At 42.0% G+C, this 21,958-nt stretch overlaps 1 protein-coding gene across 1 annotated transcript in view; it reads left to right on the forward strand.

Annotated features, from left to right (window-relative positions):
• Nucleotides 1-21,958, forward strand: part of LEPR (leptin receptor) — a 422,515-nt gene that overhangs the window by 278,217 nt on the left and 122,340 nt on the right. Inside the window, exons 7-9 of the mRNA XM_086925355.1 lie at nt 5,596-5,744; nt 10,474-10,627; nt 10,715-10,797. Of these exons, the coding sequence (XP_086781481.1) occupies nt 5,596-5,744; nt 10,474-10,627; nt 10,715-10,797 (386 nt within the window). The remainder of the gene's footprint in view (nt 1-5,595; nt 5,745-10,473; nt 10,628-10,714; nt 10,798-21,958) is intronic.

The following is a 21,958-nucleotide window of genomic DNA, read 5'->3' on the forward strand; positions in this document are numbered from 1 at the left end:
GGAGGCTCTGCAGACCTCCGCCGAGGAGCATCTCGGCCGCCATCTTGAGTGCCCTCCATCCTCTGGGCAGGCTATGCCGCAAGGTCATCTCTGATTCACCTTCATCAGACGGGGCACTGGAAGGCTCTGGCTCGTTTCAGCAGCAAGGAGGCCAGCAGAAGAGGCTCATAGTTGGTGCTTTGAGGTAGGGTCATAACGGATGAAGTACGGGCGGCAGGAGCTCCTCAAGTGCAAGCACCATCTTAGCCTGCTTGGCACTGCCCCCCCCCCCCCCCATTTAAACATTTCACTATAATGCATAAGGCTCACTATTCTTATACCCCCCTTTTTCTCACCAATATCTTGAAACAGAACACTGCCTTTCAATCTCTTAGGACTGCAAATTCATACATTTTGCATATCCATTTCACCAGCACATTTCTCACCAGTGAGTGAGCTTTCTCTATTGCCAGAGCCAAGGTGTGGAATTCCCATCATCGCATATCCAACCATCTGTCTTAACTTTTATGAAGCAGTTTAAAGTTTTGCTCTTTGCCACTTTATTTACTTTTCCCATGTCCTCCATGATGGTTCCTATGTTAGACTCATTATGCCAAGATGCTTAAGTGTCAGAGCGCTTTGTAAATACCATTTAACACCTCTGATTCAACATAATATACAATAACATACCAGAGATCATGTTGTTGCCTCACAATTGCCACCTTCAATTCCTATATGTTGGAACTGGCCCTTCTTGCAGGGTCATCCCCAAACTTTTTGCTTCTTCCTCCCTTATTTTTCCTGACCCGTGGCTGTTGGCAATAGGACTCTGAGCACTTTACCACTGCTGACCAGTGCTAAAGTGCATATGCTCTCTGTGTAAATTGTTATTGTGATTGGATATACATGATTGGCATATTTGTATAACCAAGAAGTCCCTAGTAAAGTGCACTGGGTGTGCCAGGGCTGGTGATGACAAATGCTACTAGTGGGCCTGCAGCACTGATTGTGCCACCCACATGAGTAGCCCTAAAATGGTGTCTCAGGCCTGCCACCGCAGTGCCTGTGTGCAGTCTGTGAACTGCCATGTCCTCCTGGTCAGTGTCCCCACTGAACAGGCCTAACCCTTCCCTTTTTGTGCACATTAGTCACCCCTATGCAAGGCCCAAGGTACCCCCCTGGGCAGGGTGCAGTGTATGTGAAAGGTAGAGCATGTACTGGTGCAGGTGACATGCTCTGGTAGCGAAAGGCAGCCATTTTCGTTTTTCACTATTGTAAGGCTATCTTGCTCCATAGGTTAACATGGGGGATGCCGGCTACAGTGGCTACCAGCATTTCTTCCCATAGGAACAAGATAGGACATAAGAGTCTAGTATCCCTGAACTCAGAATTTAATAACACATCTTTTAGGAAAGGTTGTTTTTAAATCCTGTGTTTGAGAACAGCACTTTTAGAAAGTTGCTGTTCTCTTGTCTGACCCTTCTGTGTGCCTTGGCCTGTTTGTGTATTGACTGTCTGGTTTGAGAGTGACAGGGGCTGGGGATTCCCCGGGAGGCTGACTGAGTCAGCCCTAGGCTGAATGACTGCATTTGCAACCTGAGTGGTGGGAGGAGTTAGCACCTGGGCCTGAATGGGGCTGTGCCTGCCTGCCACAATGCTGGCTCCACCTCCAGTTGGGCATCTGACGACCCTGCCCCTCACTCTGAAAGGAAAGGAAAAGCCAGGAAAACAAAGTACTCAAGAAACACCCAGAACTGGTTCAGACCGGGCTCAGGGCCCACATGCACAAAGAGAACAAAGACTTTAAGGGGTATAAGTACAGGACCCCTGACAACAGAAAATTAGATCATCCTGGTATCAAGAAGGAACCTCTGCCAAGGAGAAAGCTGAATCTGAAGAAGGAAGACTGTCCTGCTGTTGCTCTGCTGGACTGACCTGTTGCTTTGCTGCCAAGGAGAGGGGAAGGACTGTGCTGTTGTGCTGTGTCCCCTGTCTTGAAGGAATCTCCAAGGGCCTGAGAAGAGCTGGCTCCCTGTTCTGAAGTCCCAGGAACAAAAGGACTTCACCCCCAACTTCCCTGAGCTCTGCTGAGAGAGTTCTGTCCTTCCTAGAGTGCTTGATCCAGTTGTGGGGCCTCTGGAAGTTGTACCTGTGCTGGGAAGCTTGAAACTAAGCTTGAGAGACTTTTTGCAATTGAAAAGTTATCGCATCGCTCGCTGCGGAGCGCATCCCCGACAGTGCGAGAAGTTTCCCGCCGCTACGAAGGTCGAGATCGTCGCAGCGCCTGTTGCCACTGTCAGAGCCGTCGCATCCTTTGTTTGCGGGACGCACCCGATCGGTGCGGGAAGCCTAACATTGCTGCGAGTGTCGTCGCAGAGCCTGTCGTCGCTGGGTGAGATCGCCGCACTGCTTGCTAGCGGATCGCATCACATCGCTGCGAGTGTCGTCGCAGAAACCATCGCGTCCAGGAGCTGCGAAAGAGAAGATCATCGCTGGTCCGCGCATCGTCGCCTCGGAGATCGTCGCACCTCCAAAGATCGTCGCATCGTGCCTTTGCGAGAACAAACTTCCTACGGAACCTATGCAATGGAATCCATACAAGTGGCCTTCCTCCCCATACATACCGGATTCGTCGCAACACGCCTGCTGCTGCAGCGGGGCTGTCGCATCGCCTCCCCAGGGTCTCAGGAGCATCGCATCACTTGTTTTCCACCGCACCAGCTTCTGCTTTTGGAACTTTTTTCGCAACTAAAGGTACTGTGTCTGAAACGTGATGCAACTGTGAACTTTTCACGCAACTGTGGATTATTTTATCGCAACCTAAAGATCTTACCTTACAACCTTAAGAACTCTTTTGAAACCATATTCTTGAACTGTGTATGTTGGATTTTTGTTGTTTTGGTCTTGTGTAGTTTAGAATAAATACCTTTATTTTCCTAAACTGTTGTGGAGTCAGTTTGTGGTGTTTTCACTGTGTTACTGTGAGTGTTGGTACAAATACTTTACACATTCCCTCCTGAATAGCCTTGACTGCTCGTGTCAAGCTACCTAGAGGGTGAGCAGGGGTTATCTCAGAGGGTTTCCTCCTTACCCTGACTAGAATCAAGGGCCCCTATTTGGACAGTGGTACCTACCTCTGCCAACTAGAGACCCCCAGTTCTAACACTATACATTATTCTTTCCCTAGTATAATCTGACTTTAAACTTCAAGTATATGTTGCAATACATCATCAGCCCAATTGTAGCCATCCAAATATATTCCATTCACAGCAAATCTTTCTTCCTCAATTTCTCAGAATAAGTCACATAAATTGTTATGTGACTGATTGTGAATAAAACTTAAGAATAAGAAAAACCTACATGTATTACAGCCCTACGTATTGGTTTCCCAATATCAACATATTCTTCACTTACATTTTCTATTTCTAGCACTAGCTCTCTCTTGCGTTCAGTGCCCCAGGAGACTCCACATTTGAGGGGGAGATTTTTGCATGGTAAAGTATAGAGAAATGTAAAAAAAAAAGTATTTAACTCGAAAATAAATAATAAAAATATGTTTATATTAAATATTTATGTGTTAATTAACTTTACATATCTATTTCCTATGAATATTAAAATAAAAAAATATCCAGTGTGTTGGACCAGACATTCTTGACATGATTTCCCCCAAACTTTTTACCTTCAATCCTCCTGTTTTTAATAACTTTGATTTTGCTAGCCTTAGGACTCTAAAACACTTTACAGCTGCTAACCAGTGCTAAAGTGCTTGTGTACTCTCCATAAAACAAGGTAACATTGGCTTTTACCCAATTGACAAATTTCATTTGCTTAAAATTCCCTAGTAAAGTGGTACTAACTGTGCCCATGCCCTGTAAATTAAATGCTACTATTCGTCCTGCAGCACTTATTGTGCCACCCACTTCAGTAGCGCTTTAAACCTATTTCAGGCCTGCCATTGCAGCCTGTATGGGAAGTTTTAAACTGTCATTTTGACCTGGCAAAATAAACCTTTTGCCAGGCTTAAACCTTCATTTTTAATATATATCTTATATATCTCTACTATTACGGTAGGCCCTACACAGCCCAAAGGGCAGGGTGCAGTGTACGTAAAAAGTTGGACATGCACGTTTTACCTTTCGATCTCCTGGTAGTGAAAAACGCTCCCATTTATTTTTCACTACTTCAAGGCCTACCTGTACCATAGAATAACATTGGGTTACCTTATTACATTTAATAATGATAACTTTCAAATGGGAGTAGATGGGAATGTTGAGTTTGGTATGGATTTTAAGTCACAATTCTGAAAATGCCACTTTTAGAAAGATTTTTTTTCAAACAAGGGGTACCTGGCCACCAATTTCAGTACTGCTAATTAATACTGCAGATTCGAAATATAAAGCAAAAAATCATTGTACTTTACTTTCATATTTGTATTGATTCAACTTCATTTCGAAATGAAGTTGAATCAATACAAATATGAAAGTAAAGTGTTCAGCCTTCTCTAAGTAGAGCACATGCTATGAGTGATCTAACTTGCTGTAGAGAGCAAAGGGAGAGGAGACGTAGGATGAGACGGTCAGGGCAATAAAAATCCCTTTATACATAATGTTGGTTCTATTGAGAAAACAAACATTGCTGTTTTACAGGTTAGATCCCATATGTACCTCAATTTTACATGTTAAACACAGCGGAAAACTAACTTGTAGTTTTTGCTTTTGAAATGTTCAATGTAGCAAGATTGAATTGATTATTGTACACTTCTCAAAGCAGATTGACACCATAGGTTAAGTGCATTAACAATGACATACAGTTTAAGTACCAGGGAACAAAGCATCTTGTACCCATGTGACTCATCGCATATATTAGTATTATGACATTATCTAAGCTCTATTATCTGAAATTAAAATGTAAAACTGTATTTAATGGTATGTGTGCTATGACTGGTTTCTGAAAACATTTGAAAATGCATTGATGTGTACTGGGCCAGGGTGACATTTTCGGTTAAGCAAATACAGAAGGATGCAGCTGAATCAACTTGTTGGCCTGTATATTTTTGGAAACTTTTTACACTATTAGGAAGGCTCTTCCATGCAATTGCTGCTTCAGTTTGGAACTAGTTATTGTTCTTAAATACAGTATTAAAGTTTCAATGGTGTTTTTTATTTAACTTTGAATTCCCCATGTTTTCTGCACAATATAGTCTGATATACAAATTTGTATATGTTTCAGCTGAATTTAGTAAAACACATTTGAAACTGGTGGTTACACATTGAATTTCTAGCAGGGTGCAGCTTTGCTCTAAGGTTAAACAAGTTCAAGGGTGAATTGGCAACGTTATTTCTTCATTCTCTTGTAATCCTTTATATGTTTTATCAGGAATAAGTATGCATATAGCTACACATCTCTAACACAACAGAACATAACTATGATGTCAAGTTTAATTAATACCCAATGAACATATTTTGAATATTTTATTGATTTCAGAATTTTCCACCATTGGCTACTAATCAACAATATTTAAAATTGATGTTTGTAGTACTTTACTTCCTCTGTGTTTTGAGGAAATATTATACCACTGTAAGTATCACAATGTATACATTATCTTTACATTTGCAGTAAAACCATCACCCCCATCAAACATCAGTGCTGAAATTGCTGTGGAAGCTAGACTCTTGAATGTGAGCTGGAAAAGACCGAACCTTCCGGTGGATGACCTTCAGTTTCAGGTTCAATATTCAGCAGATGGGAAAGAAGGCACTTGGAAGGTAGAACATGTTTATAATAAAAAGCAGCCTTTGGAATTTACTAATGTTAGTTGCCTCAAAATGGCCTCTGTTTTTTTCCTGTTGTCCCAATTACAACAATATTTTTAAATATTTATGATTTTAGAAAAATGTAATGACAATTATCTTAATTCAAATGAAACCTTTTTGTGAAAAAAGGGATATCTAGAGTATCAGTAATTCCAACAACATTTATGTGGTTGATAATGTACTGATGATGGTATACACAGAGATATATACTTGGGATGAGATTGTGTAGCCAACTTCTGGAATTCTTAGACAATTATTGGGTTTAAAACGAATTGAACATTCGTTGTGGGCAAGTGAATCAATTTAGACTGAAATGTCTACTCATTGGCTGGCAATCAAATTCAAATAATATGTATGTTCTTCAGGTGTCATCAAATTCCATTCACCGAATCCCAAGTAACTGAGATTTGCAATGCTATATTAAGAACACAAACTTCATATCCTGTGTATAACACTGTGTAAAGCTCAATTTAAGGGTCAAGTTGGTGGTGGTGTAGGCTGTGCTTTCCCTACCCTCCAATCCCTGAAATAAACTTCAGTTCATGGACTGCACTGGCAGAGCAGTATCTATGGTGTACTGACTCCTACGATATCAACAATTACTGATGGTCCCCCATGTCCAGTAAATTGCAGCTGAAGCACGACTGACAAAATCACAGGGAAGGTTACCTCACCCTTGCCATGGGACAAGGGTTCTTTGGTTGAGTGAAACATTGGTTTATAATAGTGGGGCCAATACAAAGGTAGGAGGTCACTGGTATCACTGATCCATGTGTACTGAAGAACAAGTGAGGCAAATTTCCCAACAGAGGGGCAACCAAAGCCCCCAAAGTTGACATCACAACATGGAAACAGTAACGGGGTGAACAACTATTCAGTTGAAGACATGTTGATGAAATTTACAACACCACGGCGCTTCCCTCTTTTACACTCTCTCCCTCCTAAATGATCTTCCGGAATCTTCTTCTTTCTCTCTTGCTCTGTCCAGTAGCTCGATCTGGCTTGACCCTCAATTCTCTACTCTAATATTCTAAGTCACTCTAGTTATAGTCTTCATTTCAACATGTCCCACCCTCAATAGTTGCAAATGTCAATAAAAACGGAATATGATTGCACAGGGCTAGGGGAGATCTCATCACACTATGCTGACATATTCATTTGTATTAAGGTACTATTGTCCCACAAACCCTTCCCCTTTGGCTCATTCACAAATTCCTTTCCCATACATATATTGTTGCCATTTTAATAATACTTTTACTACAAGCTCCATAGACGAGGGACACACGTCTTCTCTTTCCCACGTCTTCTGTCCTTGGTGTCTGGCAGCCGTTCAGTTTTCCAGTCATAGGGTCACATTACGAATCCACTGAGCATGTGCGACTCATTGTCATCCTGGACCATTTTCTCCTTTTGTCATAGGCGTAACAGGCCCAAATGCACACTATTAATAAAAGAATCATAAACAGATGTTATTTTCTTAACAGATAATTCTCACTATTTACCACCCACTTCTACTCTATCCCATGTTATTATTATTTTTCTGAGCAAAAGCATTAACAACAGTAGCTTTCTTTTAATTCAAGCAAGCAGATGCCGGGCATGAGGTGCCTCAAGACCACATGTTAGTCCTTCTTGCCCATGTGTGTAATCTCTACGTAATTCTGGTTCGCACATTTGCAAATCCTTTTTTTTCTTCAAATTAAAGCGGGTTTAGTCGCATTGCATTTTATTCCACATTAAATAATCATGCGTAAAGCTTTTTCCCCATGTATCGGTGTCTGCTGTATATTAGTTTTGTCTCATCTACAGTTTTAACAGTTGGTAAACGTTAATGAAGGAGTGCTCCGAGCAAGTCTTGTTTTCTTGAATCCTTGCTCCATTAGAGACACCTCAATTTGGCGATGAATAGTGCCAGATATAGGTCCCTTCTGAGGGCAGACAGCCGGGGCACCATTACAACAGCAAAAAGAAATTGGCTAGCTTAAGTGGAACTCACAGATTTATTGCGGGGGCTATACTCAACATTGGTCTTCCTCGTTCACTGAAAATACTTCAAGTTAGGTCACTTCCTGGTCGTCCCCTCAAATCAACAGAAGGTAATGTCTACTGAAATAGGATGCATAGTCTTATTGGACCAAGCCCCCATCTCAAGGGAGATAGATTTTTGGGAAAGGGGCCTATGGAGGTTTATGGATGGTATGCTCAGAAACACTCTGGTAGATACCAGAAGCCTGCATCTGGCGTCAGAAAACCCCTGGCAGATACCAAAAGACTGTATCTGGAAAAGAATGCTAATGAGGAAGTGAAAATGTAAAAATGGTATCCCACAGGGACCCCCTCAGAGCAGTTGCCTGGGGGCACCAGATTGATGTTTCTGTGGCACTAAGCATAAACAGGAGTAAAAAATGTTGCACTTAGAGACACAATTGAAGAGTTGGATGAAATACCTTAGAGGATGGGCCCCTCAAAGGGTTAGTGAAAACACAAATATTTTGAAAACAAGCATAATGCTCCAAGCTAAGCCAAACTTCAATAGTGGTGGCAGTAGAGTGGGCAAGATGCTGGCTTATAAACCCTGAGCCCGGATTTTGTGGGATAGGTTTAAGTGGCTAAGATGTGCTAATTGCTCTATGGAAAATGCAAAACATTGTTACATAAAACTGAAGTCCTGACACCTCTCTCATTGACAGCTTCTTAATGGAATGAAGGGCCAGGCCCTCACAAGTGAAAAGGCCAATAGGTACAAGACAATATTCTAGAAAACATTCTGTGGCACAATTAGTCCGGTGCTGACTAAGGGCCTGATTGAGATTTTGTTAAACGGGTTACTCTATCCGCTGAACTCCTAAATCAGGCTCCAAATTCTTTAGCACATTCTGAGAGCAGGGCCTTGCAGCCTGTTCCATGTTGGGAGCCATAGTGATCACAATCCCAAATTTGGGAAAACCCCACTTCAATGTAGAACTTACTGCCCCATCTCATTACTGAATATTGATGCAAAGATCTTTATAGGGATCCTGATAACCAGATTAAGCACATTCCTTCCAGGCCTAGTGGACCCGGGCCAACCAGGATTAGTAGCTGGACTAAACTTAACTTTTGCAACAACACTAAGAAGATCATGCACATTATCCATAACATTCACAGAAACCAAAAGTTAATGATCTTGGCCCAGATGTAGGTAAAATAGATTTACCGATTTTTAATTACTGAATTCTACCGATTCGGTAATTAAAAATCGGTAAATCTAAGGGGTGGAGATGTAGGAACATCCAGATGTTCCTTTTACCGAATCGGTAAATATCTGTATTTACCGATTCGGTAAATACCGACCGGTAATGCCCCATTCATTCCTATGGGCTTTGAAGCCCATAGGAATGGATGGGGCATTACTGGTCGGTATTTACCGAATCGGTAAATACCGATTTTGACAAGGGTACAGGGGGTGTCACTTTGACACCCTCTAGCACCCCCAAAAAAGATTCGGGGGCCATGTGGCAGGCATACCTGCCCTAAGGGCAGGTCTGCCTGTCATATGGCACAGGTGTGCATGCACACATGTGCATGCACACCGGAATCGGTATTTTACCATGAAGTTGGATTTCATGGTAAAATACCGATTCTGTAAGGCTTGTGGGACTCAGAAGAGTCCCACCTACATCTCATTGTTACCGAATCGGTAAAAATACCGATTCGGTATTTTACAGATTCGGTAAATTTACCGATCGGTAAATTTACCAAATCTGTAAAATATGTGGCCCTACATACCATTTTGTGAATCTCGGTCGGTAACGGCCGAAAATACCGATTTTCGGCCGTTACCGACCGACCTACATCCGGCCCTATGCTCTGTTTAAATGACTAGAAAACCTTTGACAGGGTTAACTGGCTATTCCTGAGTTATACACTATAGAAATTTGGTTTGGGGGCTCACGTTTGGATTCTCTGTGGCTATAGGTTCCCACAAGCACCCAGCAAGGTTGCTAGAGGTCTTGCTCCAGCACTGCAGGTCAGGCACAGCACAAGGCATGAGAGGCCATTATCTCTCTTCTTTATGCCTCACAATACCGATACTAGCTGAAAGAATGCACTATTACAATGAAATCCAAGGGCTCCAAATACACAGGAGTATCTACAAGATAGTAATGTACGCGGATGATGGCCTGTTGAAAATAAATGTGGTTCTATAAGACTGAAAACAGATTCTACATCTGGTTCACTTGCCCCCTATCCTAAATTCAAAAGTCTACTGCACACCCAAGTACATATATATCTCTTCATATTACCACTTTCATCACCTTTATGCAGAGGAGGGATTTTTCACAGGAGAAATTATGATAAACCACCCCATATCAAGTTCCTCAAAAACTCTGGAAAACTCAAGTAATGATCAGGAAAGAGGCAGTCTCTGAATGATTACTGGTGAACGTCTGTTTAATTGAGTTTGGAAACGACGACTTGAGCAAGCACGACTATCTCTGATTGTATTGTGTTTTTTTCTGGTTTCCAACAGCAGCTGCTATTTCAATTAATCTATCATTTTTATTTTTACAAAGCAAACGTAAAAGTCTCTAGAAATGACCTAGACCCGATTTAGATAACAGGCCAAATGCAGCTGTACTGAATGAGTGGCCGGTGTTGTTTGCAGTCTCATATTTCATGTCTCAGAGTATTTTTACAGATCTATGACACGTTGGAGACTGAATCCATGGATATTAATGTACCAGACCTCTGTGCTGCATACATTGTCCGGGTGCGCTGTGCAATGCTCAGAGGAGCGGGATATTGGAGTGAGTGGAGCCATCCCATCTACTCAACGTTCAAAGATCTGCAAGGTATGCGAAATGTAATGTGATCTATCGTGCACCAATCGGAAGTGACTGAAATCAACGTGAATGATTAGAATATTGTCCTTTTTGCAGTTCCGCTAAAAGGGCCTGAATTTTGGAGACTAATTGAAGAAGACCCCATAAACAACAGGGCAATAATTACTTTGCTGTGGGAGGTATGTAAATGCATTATCTGCCTTTCAATTTATTTTGCTGGATGTAGATTGAGCCAATTACCTCTCTGAAGGTTGAGTTTGTCAATTGGCTTCATAAACACCATTGCTCCATTGTTTAGGGTAAACTTACAGCTCCAAGGGTTGTGACACTTCAAGATGATTATTGATTGGACAGTGTCTGATGGTCCAAATAGAACAAAGCCTTCCCCGGAGGCTGAGGAGCAGGCAGAGCAACTATCAATTTATGACTCGAGATAGCACATATTTTCTGCATCATGACAATTTAAATTGATCAGTCACCCTAGGCAGTCCCTGGAGTTCTTTTGCTCTGCTATTAAAGCTGTTTAAACAGGAAACAATTTTACTGATGAATGGTCGCATGACAGTGAAACGGAGAAAGATTAGTGAACCTTAAATAGGTATTGCATTTACAATACAAACGGGATTATGTACAGAATTAAAGGTTTAGTCTAAGGAGTAGTTTTCTAAAAAAAATATTTCTGCACATTGTTAGTTGCCGGTGTGTTAAAATTTCATTTTGAGGAATACTAAACTTGTGTGATCAAGGAAAGGAAATTATCACGTTGCAGTGATTATATGTATTTTACAGTAAAATCCCAATGATTTATTGGTTAATAAAACGACCAATCACAAAAAAAACCCATTTAATCCCATGTTACAAGATGATTACCCTAATTAGTATTGAACTACACATATTTTAAACGGCTTCACCTTCTATGGGAACAGAGAAAGATCAAAAACAATTGTTTATAATTGCTACTTAGAAGTACATTAGAAATATCCATATTTCTAATTTCTCCACATTACTATGTAGTGGCTAAGTTCTCAGCAGCCAGTCAGCTAGTTGACAGAGGTCAGGGCTCCTCCACCACAGATTTGATCAGTAGCTGTTTTACTCAACACTTCCAGGTCCTGAGGTACAAAGGCAGTTTCTGGTTGTAAAGCCTGTGAGTCACTAAATCATAGAATCTCAAAAAGGGTTTAGAAAACCATAGAAATCTCTATTTGGAATGGGTGTGCTCGGGGCATCTCTTCCAAATAGAGATTCATTAACATATACATACATTTTTTGTGACCAACATCCGGTTGCAAAAAATTAATGGCAAAAGCCTGAATGTTGCTTTTGTTTTCAGCAAGCCATGTAAGAGGGCAGGTACAGTTTCGACATACGTGCATGTTGTCTTACATTGTTCTAATGATTTTTGCTTGTTTTCTGTATCCTGAATAAATATAGCAGATGCTGATGTTGGTTGTCATTTTCAATTCTCTAAGTGCAACTCCAGTATTTTCTAGAAGAAGTCACCTTAACATAAATAGGTATTTCCAGGCACTTGTAATGCTCTAGTTACAAAAATGTCAATGTTAGGCCACCACTACAGTTCCTGCCTCCTTTGCCCCACCACCGGTGGTGGTTCACCCCTGAAAAATTATCAACAGCGTGACACCCCTTCTCCCCCCTGGGTTTAGTGCAAGTAGTCTAAACTTTGGATAGAATCTGATGTGAAAACAATATTGATGTCTACTGGTATCGGCATCATCATTGGTAGGATTTTGGCATGCAATCTTTACACATAGTTATTTCCTATTATTACTAAGAGTCATTTAAAAAGAACCTGTCCTGCAAAAAGCCACAGACCCACAGGGCTCTGAATAAATGACTGAAACATGTCGATGGTAGGGTACTATTAGCCCCAATCCATCTCTAGTAACCTTATCATTCCAGTCAAGGTACCCACAAATTAAATACTACCTAGGGATGATAAATATTGTTTTACATTTTCTTTTTTCTAACACTAGAAACTTGTATCTCCCTCTAAATTAACACAAAAACCCTCACTCCCAAAATGTTGGTTGTAGCCCATTTGAGCTCATGTGAGCTCAGGTGTGGAAATGGTTGATTACAACTGTGTGGGCGAGGGCCTTGCAATTCCCAGGACAGATCTGTTACAAGTCAGCATTGACAGAAATATGAAGCTGTATTCTAATTTAGCATGTGCTCAGAGAACAAAGGACCTCTTTATCAATAACATTTTTATGCAGGAGTTATGAAATATTTAAGTATCAAGGCCACCAATTCTAAAAGCCAATGTTATTTGCCACAAAATAATACTTTTTGCCTAAAAAAGGGGAAAGGACAACCTGTAAAGTTTTAACTCGTTAATACTGTAATACATTAAGCACTGAAGGTATTCTAATTAAGATGAATGCACTACTGGACGCTTTGAAAAGAATTTCGCCTTTTTGGAAGTCAATGGATAAAAGATCATGTACTTCAAGGACAGTTTGGAAAAACCATCAGCATGTTACGATTGACGATCTAAAAATAATCCCTTAGAATTGAATGGATACTACGATGGTGCAGAATTTCACAACATGGAACGAGTTACACACAGTGACCACTGGTATAGCAGGAAATAAAATATTTGAAAATAGTTGGGAAAAGTAGCCCTCTATGGTAAACCATGGTCAAGCTATTACACACAAAGCATTAAACCTTTTACATTAACCTTAGGCTAACGGGCTTTTACTGACTGCTAAGCTGCGTGATAAAAAAATGAACAGTGAATAATTAGAGTGAGTCAGAAAGCGATTTTCATAGTGTGCTTGAACTAACACTTTTGAGCAATGCTTTGTGCAGCACCCATCCTCTTTTCTGAGCTATAGAGAACTTGCTTGGTGTTTTAAATGTTGGCGCCATGGGCATTTGCCAATGTTTTGGAGCAGGGCATGCAGTGAAAATATATTCAGTGGAAGAAGCAAGTGTTGATGTTACACAGGTGCAATTGCCGGTTGAAATTGGAAACCGGGACAAATATAGATAACATGATCAGAATATGATCACTCTCTGCCCTCAGTTTGAAGTGTATTATGTTGTGTTGGAGTCTGCCATTGGTTCTAGACCTGCACATAATTCTGAAATGGTATGACCTCTGATATAATTTGCCTCTCGTAAATGGAGCTAAACCAATGACAATATTTGAGGGGTATCCATTTATAATTAGAGGGCGTAGAAAAAAGCCCTATAAAAACTCTTGATTTAGGAGTTTGTGGTCAGAAGTTCTGAAGCTGAAAGCAATGATTCTGGAATGAAACCAGATGAAGTCTGCATACTACACCTGCAATTTGTAGATTGTCCAAATCTGAGCCAGGAACTCAGCAGCACTGCTTAGGAGCTGGCTCCCTTATGGAATGTGAGAGATGGTGAATGAAAGGCCTCTGCAGGGCATACCTGCTTTTATTTCGGATATATGTATGGGTCTTCTAGGTTTCTTGCATTGGTTTAACAGAATTACAAATAATTATAGTAGGGTCTAGTAGGTAGATTTGATTTTAGAGTTCTGGGATAAAATCAACCATTAAAAAGGTTTTTAATATAACCGATCACATATACAACGTCTTCTATTTTTCCATGTTATTTACTCTGATTTTGGCTCGTGCCCTTTTGATGTTCACTATTCTAATTCATCAAATAATTTTACTAATGTTGCCTTATATTGGTCTCAGATGTTGGAAATATACATTTGTCTTCCTATTAATAATGATGCAGCTACATTCCAGAGTCACTGTGTCTGAGGTCCCTCTCATAAAATGCCCAGTGAGTCAGTGACAAGTCTTTCAGATGGCGTGTTTAAATGTGCCTGCCTCCATATCAGTTGGAGCAAGACACACTTGTGCTCATCCTTTTCCATTAGAGTGGCTGTCATGTGATCTTCTACTCTCGTGGGCTAAAGAATATAGCCCTAGCGTGCCTTTTCCCTTAAGAAGGTAATTGCGGACAAAGTTCCTGGCACTTTGCCTGTAGGCCTACCCTCTTATCCTCCAGGCAATCAGGAATAGGAACTAGAGAACTGAGGTTGCTGCCAATGATAGTAAAGCACAACTCCTACCCATCACACTCCTACAAGTGTGACAATTCGGACTATTTCAGGCCCCTAAAGCTATAAGAATGGCTTGAGCGGCAGGTAATAGTCATGTTTAACATATATTGAATTACTAATTAACTAATTACTAAATTAGTGAGACAGCCCCACCTTGTGGCAGACTCTCCCAAGCAAATAAACAAAGGAAGAGTGTCCGTCGGAGAAGCGTTTAGAAATGATTATAGCACGTAAGATAGGAGGCCAAATGTAAGTGGTCAGATGACTAGACCAAATTTCAAGTAAAAAATGCTAGATTTTTTCAGGAAACCCTCACTCACCCTAGTGGTGACATGCTTCATCATCGGGTCCACCGGGAGAGATCGAATACCTCCCCGGTGTGCTGCGACGCCAGGAGACTGCGGAGCAGGTTTTTGTGAGAGTGAAGAGTGAAAAAAGGTAAAGTGTAGTTAAAAATGTCTAAGGTTGTGCCAAAAAATCATTTATTAACTGGTCAACCCGACATAATAAAATTAAATTAACTATGTGCAAGGAAAACTAACCAAATAAAATATACTGGTGTTTCCCTGTTAGGGGAAGGTCAACATGTTTCTGCCCTCGGTATGTGTGAATTTACAGGGCTTTCATCAGGACCAATTTGCGAGTGTTACCTTGACAGGTGTGGGCGCGCTAAGGCCCACCCTGCCAAAGGCAGTGAAAGTTAAAAATAGCACTATGTGTAAAAATGGTGCATAAAAGGTACCAACTAATATGGCTGAGATACCCGCCACCCCCTCTCAACACAATCCCCAAGAATGGGAATACGGAAACAGTTCTGAACTTTTGGAAGGCGGGAGGGAGTTACCCTCCCGGCCGTATTTATTAAAATATGAAACAAAATTAAAACATTAAAATAACAGTTTCATATCATGTACAATTTCATTTCCACATTACGATGTTCTTGGCTGACCTTAACACATCTCTAATACAAAGGTTCTCCTAGCCGATACTAAACATCCTGCAAATGCATTTTCTCAATTGAAATTGTACATCCTAACATTACGGGCCAACGGCAAGGTCGTAACCGGTGTCAGATCCCTAAACCAGAACTCCCCCCTCACTTGTGAGGGGCGGTCGCACAGAGGACTGCACCTTTGTGCCCATTTCCAATTTCCCTTGTCTTGACGGGGGCCCCATGTAAACTCGGCGCCATCTTAGTGGTCGTCCGAGGACTCGTGTGAGGTGTCTAGAAGGTAGCGTAGACCCCCCTCCCACCCCACACAACTTACCACATCTGCCGTCGCAGATGTCCTGGCCCCGGGAAATTCCCAGGAGGGGCCCGTAGCCCCTCCTCCCCAGGGAGGGGCCTTGGCCGCCTTCCCTTTCGGCGTCCCATCCTTAGAGGGGACCGCCTCCCCGTTGAGGGGCCAATGGCCGCCTCCCCCCGGGCACCAGCGCAAGGGAAATGGACTGGAATGCGCTGTATTGGATAAATACAGGGCATTCCTGCCCTTTCCCTGTGACACAGGACAGCACAACAAGGTGACTTGTTGCGTTGCCCTGCGCAACAAAACTCATAAATATGCCTGTATGTTCTTATATCGCCAAGATTTGTATTTAATGGCACCCCTTTCTTCCTCCTGCTTGGCATAGGGCCTGCTATGTGCTTTTACATAAAAATACAAAGCTCAATTTAGAGGTTTTGACATAAAACACATAAATCTTTCTCAGGTTCACCGTTTTCATACTTCTAAATGCACAATCATTAACACAGCTGGATCAAGGTGACTGAACATGGCATCTGATGTGTCCGTGGAAAACCGTATCTACAGGCCGGGGAGGTTCGTATGGAGGTCACGGTTAGGGCCCTAGGCTCGGATTTGATGGCATTAGGTCTGCAGAAGACTCCAGGCATGAGCTGCACACTAATGGACAAGTCTTAAGGCACTTGTGCGTGGAGCGGATGGAAATGAGATTGGAGAAAGACTGATGATTTACCCCAAGCCAGGCCAGGTTCTGTCACTGGAAATCACCATTTCAGTTAGTCCAGTAACAGGAGTCTTAACAGTGCTATTTTATTATTATTAGGAATAGTAGCATTCATTGTAGTTATAGCAGTAGAAATACTACTGGTAACATGAGTAGGAACGGTTTGTTCCAGACTACACGACCATTGAAATCCGCCAGGAATGCCAACCATATGCGCATGTCCTGGCGAACCTCTGCCGAGAGCCTTGTGCGGTGGTGCCCTTCTTTAAGGCCGACCATGGCTTGTGCAATCAAGCGGGAAAAAGGGCGAGCCATTGGTATCACTCTAAGGGCAAAATTCAGCTGACCCACAGTCTGTTGTAATTGATGCAAATTTACCTTTGTCTCGCTAATACATGTTTCCAGCGAGGCCCTTAATTTTATTACATAGCACCAGTTGCGTTACATCAGGACCCATTCTTTTTTGTTAGGCACGGGGAGATTAAGTAATTTTCCCAGGATCACAGGGTGTTCAGCGGCATTGCTGAGACTCAAACCCAGTTCCCCAGATTTGAGGTTGACGGCCATAGCCGTTAGGCCAACTCCTCTCCCCATTACTGGGGGATACTACGTTCACACTGCTTGGCAATGCACAGCAGTTTTACTAGAAGCTAAAGGCTGCTGAGAGAAAGGTGTAGAAATTACCAGAGGTAGCAAGTTTACCACAAATTATTACCAGTTTCACCAGTTTTATAGCATTCTCCAAACAAGACAAGTATGACCACCCATTATGCTGTTATCCGCCAGCCTTCATTGCTGCATTTACAGGACAGATCATAATTGGACTATAAAGCAGACTAAGTAAAGGTTGATTCCACATTTATTTGGGTAAAAGGAAGAAGGTTCTTTGTTTTCTACTTTGAATCTACAGCCATATAAGAACAGAGAGCATTGTGTCTAATTCCCCAAGCATAGTGCAGTAACGTCTCCAGCATATTATTGTATTTGCCCAAAGTAGTCCTGTTCAGGTATGGTCGTCACACTTCTCACAAGGACCAAATATTATCTGTGGGGCTTCATTGCAAACTAGATATAATTTGAGTCCCACTGAAGTTAGTCTCCTCAAGAGTAATGGGCTCTACTCCCAGGCCCCCTAGGGAGAACAATACTCCTGAGATCAATGAGAAGTCTCCATGTCTGTGAGTCTTCGCCTCCTCTCTGTTTTCTCTGTATACTCAAATCCTAAAAGTATCTCCTACACCATCCAGTTGGCTTTTCCTAGATTGGCTTTTGAAAGTCAAGACCCTCCTCCAGAAAAATGACCTGTCTCCTTATTGGCCCTCTGATTTGTTTGTGCTCCTCTTAACCTGATCCTTGAGCTCCTCCCTTCTGCTGGTCTCTTGATCTCACATGGTGTCCTGACGCTGTGCAGGCTGCAGTAGCTTTCTACTCTACCCGTGGTTCTGCTTGTAGTTGAATGGTTTTCTTTTTGCCATTGTACAGACCACAGGAACCATTCCTAAGCTGATCGCCGTCCTAGATGAAAATGTGAGGTTCAGCTTGAACTGGTTAGCTGAGGGCAGGATACAAACAGATACTATAATCTGCGAGAGATATACTTGTTGAATTAGTGGTTTTCTCCATATCCTTCTGAGGTTATCCCTTTCATATTGGGTCACCGCTTATTTCCCAAAATTCGTGGATCATTTGTGTTGGTCTATCATCCCTATTACATGGACCCTACTGCCTGATCATAAGTGGCCCTGTAAATGCTGACGCCATGGTGTAGTATTTACTCAGTGTAGTAAATACTTCATAATCTGGGCTCACCCACTGAAAATGATGACTTCTGTGCAAAAAAAGGTGTCCACCACACCTGTTGATGAATGTATCACAATATTTCTCCATGCCTTTACATTGTAAAGATACAGTATAGATAGAGTATAAACCCTAGGTGAGAACATGACAAGCGATCCATTCATTTATGAGTGTGCAATGATTGATATAATCTAAATGCAACACCTGTGGTGATCACTGGAGTCTCACAAAGCAATACATGTATTAAACCACTGTTTTTAGAAGATCACTGGCTTTCACTTGAAGCATAGATTGGTGTCTAAAACGCTGTACAAAGGCTCTCTAATGATTGACCTTTTCCTACTTATCTTTGAAGCTAAAAAGTGTGCTACAAGAGGCAATTCATCAAAAGTAAATTCTCTTCCTTTGTGCATTGCATAAAGCAAAAATCTAATTATTTACAAGATTGTTATTCTGGGTATAAGATTTCTGATCTGCTAGATAGAAGGAAAATTGTAAAAAAGAGATTCCTTATACGAGCTTAAAACTGAAGCTCGGATATATTTCACTCATTCAAAAGAATGAAATGTGATAATTAAGGAAATCGTCCAAGTTTTTCCCCGAAACTATGCAAAATATCAAAAACATATGTGAAGTTATTAAGTAAGCGATGGGATATATTGAGCGAAAATTTCGCGTGAGAGCATGGTGCACATTCATAAGTCACTCTAGATACTGAAAGAGTCCCTGTTTCACTGAAAATAATCTCTTTTTTCTGTTTCAAACTGTTTCCTGCAAGACATTTTCAGTCCTTTGCAACAATAAATTGTGCAAAGTGTTGCACTGGCATAAACTCTGAAATTTCACATAATTTGTGTAAGGTTAAATTGTGCGAATAGTGCTAATTGCGAAGAGGAATCAAAAATTTCTATTTAGATTTCCATTGGTACCTTTGCGTATCCTCTAAAATGTCGCTCACATCGTGATTATGCATAATCCACTTTGGGGTCCATATTTTTGACCCACGCAATGTGGTGCAAGAGCGACCCAACCTTAGGAAATATTTTTGAAGCAACGCTAAGCCACCTTGCGTAGCTTTGAGTGGCTTAAAAAATCGGAGTAATGCAATGTAGCCCAAATCGCTGTGTTGCAATACTCTGCGCAAGGGAGACGTTCCCTTGTGCTGCTCTGTGATCATGACACGGTAGCCAGGCTTGATTTGCTCTTTTTCAAAAAACTAAATGACTGTTATTGGTCCCTCTGGAAGCTCTAGAGAGCCAAGCTGCTACCACACAACCACTGCTAGAAATGTAATGCTAGTAACTTCAATCTGTATCACATACTTTGGTTCTGTCCAACCCTGGATGGTAATGGTAGGATGTTTGGGCACATATATGCTGCTTCAGCCTCCTATCAATATATCCCACACCCAGCCCTGCAAGGGAGGCATGTCATGCGCACTTTGTGCGTGATCGCACGCCACTCTCAAGGTTTTCAATGCATTTCCAAATTCACCAAACCTAGTAAACCTTGTTATCCTCCATGACACCTCCGACATCCTATCTCCACTGATGGTTAGCAACATCATTTGAGGTGAATAAAGTTGTATCTTTCGCCAATGGTGGCAGCACTCCACGCCAACCTGTAATGAGTAGTTAGTCACTCTCCATACAGTAGCTGGCCATGAGCAGATCTCTAATCTAGATGTCTTTGACCACATTTCGGTTCACTTCATGACACCTGAAAACATACCCTCTTGATTCCCACTCACTCTACCTGCCAAACTGGGCACATGCATGGGGCTGCCTGGCCTCTTTGCTCTTCCTCCGTGATTAGCCTGCAGGGGCCTGAGGTCATACGCTTGTCCCGGTACACCTTCACTAAACAAGGAACTGACACAGTATGTTTTTTACTGTGTCTTATGGATCCCATCCTGCCACTCCCCTTTTGACCTTACCCCTCTTTTGCTCCCCATACCTGCCCCCTGCCCACCTCCCTCTCCACATTAGAAATGTGGCTGTACTTGTTGGACCATGATTATTCCATTGTTTGCTCAGTGTACCTGTCACTGTTTCCTGTTTGATTCTGTATACAGCCTCAGCCAAAGAAATATGAATAAACGAAGATTGCAAAAAATAACAAAAATAAAAAAGGTAATCTTTACAAGTTGGATGGAATAGGATGGGGAATTACCACACATGGTAAATACCATTACCTCAGGTATGGTATTTGACATGTGGAACATACATCTTATTTTGAGTTTTCAACATGAAAATGAGGAATAATATGTTGAATTATTTTTAACAATTCTGCATGGTTTTTTTGTCTAGGTCTTTTCCCTGATAAACTTTTGCGGGTTAATCTATCATGGGAAAACTTAAAAGGTTTTATAATTATCACCCAACACCTAACTATGATTCCTCTAAACAAGGATTGGAGTTTAACCCTGTACTTGCAATGAGGGGCCCCTTTATTCAGAATCAAACTGAGCATCTTCTGCAAACATGGAGGACAATTCAAAATGTACAGCCCTCCATCTAGAAATGCCCAGTTTGCCACATTAGAGCCTTGTCCAGTCTAGTTTCACCTAAGAAGGATGGAAAACAAGAACCTGCATCCCATTATTCAGAGCCTACTATCATCTTCCGATTTTGCTGAGGAGTATCACAGAAGTTGATCCACCCATGATTTCTCTGTAAAGGATTGGGTTTGCCACTGTAACAGCATACGTGAACTCAAGTGAGCACAAAGCTCCATTCAGTCATTGAGCAAATAGTGTAAAATATTTCAAAATACAGGGGGTACCTGAGGGTGACTGTTCAGGGATGATTGGTCTTGATAAAAATGTTCCTATTGGGTAAGGTGACCTTAGTGTGAAAACTGGGGATCTGTGTGTATGTGGAGCATGTATGAAAGCATTTAACCCGTTGCGTGCTAATGACGTGCTCAGCTCGTCATGAGGTACGGTTGAGCTGCACTCATGACGAGCTCAGCTCGTCACGGCCGTTGGAACGTTCGCACATGGGGATAATTTCCCCGCTGTGCTGAACGTTCGAAAAAAGGGTGCAGTTGTGACGAGCTCTGCTCGTCATAAGTGGAGCTCCGCTGTGCCTCATGACGAGCTGAGCTCGTCACCAGCACGGCGGCGCTGCCGCCCTCCCCCCCCCGCACAGGTGGTGAAAAACCCCCGCAGGGAAGGGGTTAAGTAACAATGTGAATGGATGTTTCCTTTCGCCAGTGGGAATGTATGCAAATGAACACTTTTGATTGTGTGCCTGTGCCTTATTACAGATGCAGTGCTGCAACCTAGAGGCTCTTGGTAGGTACACACATTCTCAGTTACATGACAGATTCATGAAGGAACCTAGAGACTCTAGGGGTGCACAAATTATGTCTCACCAAGTTAATGTCCTACGATCAGTGCTCTCCATGTAGATGCCACTTGGGAGGAGGCATGGAGGGCCCCTGCCGGGAGGGGAGCTCTACAGCCCTCCAAATGCAGGCGGGGTCCACCTGCA

The sequence above is a fragment of the Lissotriton vulgaris genome, chromosome 1_1 (genome assembly GCF_964263255.1).
Source record: "Lissotriton vulgaris chromosome 1_1, aLisVul1.2, whole genome shotgun sequence".
Lineage (NCBI taxonomy): Eukaryota > Metazoa > Chordata > Amphibia > Caudata > Salamandridae > Lissotriton > Lissotriton vulgaris.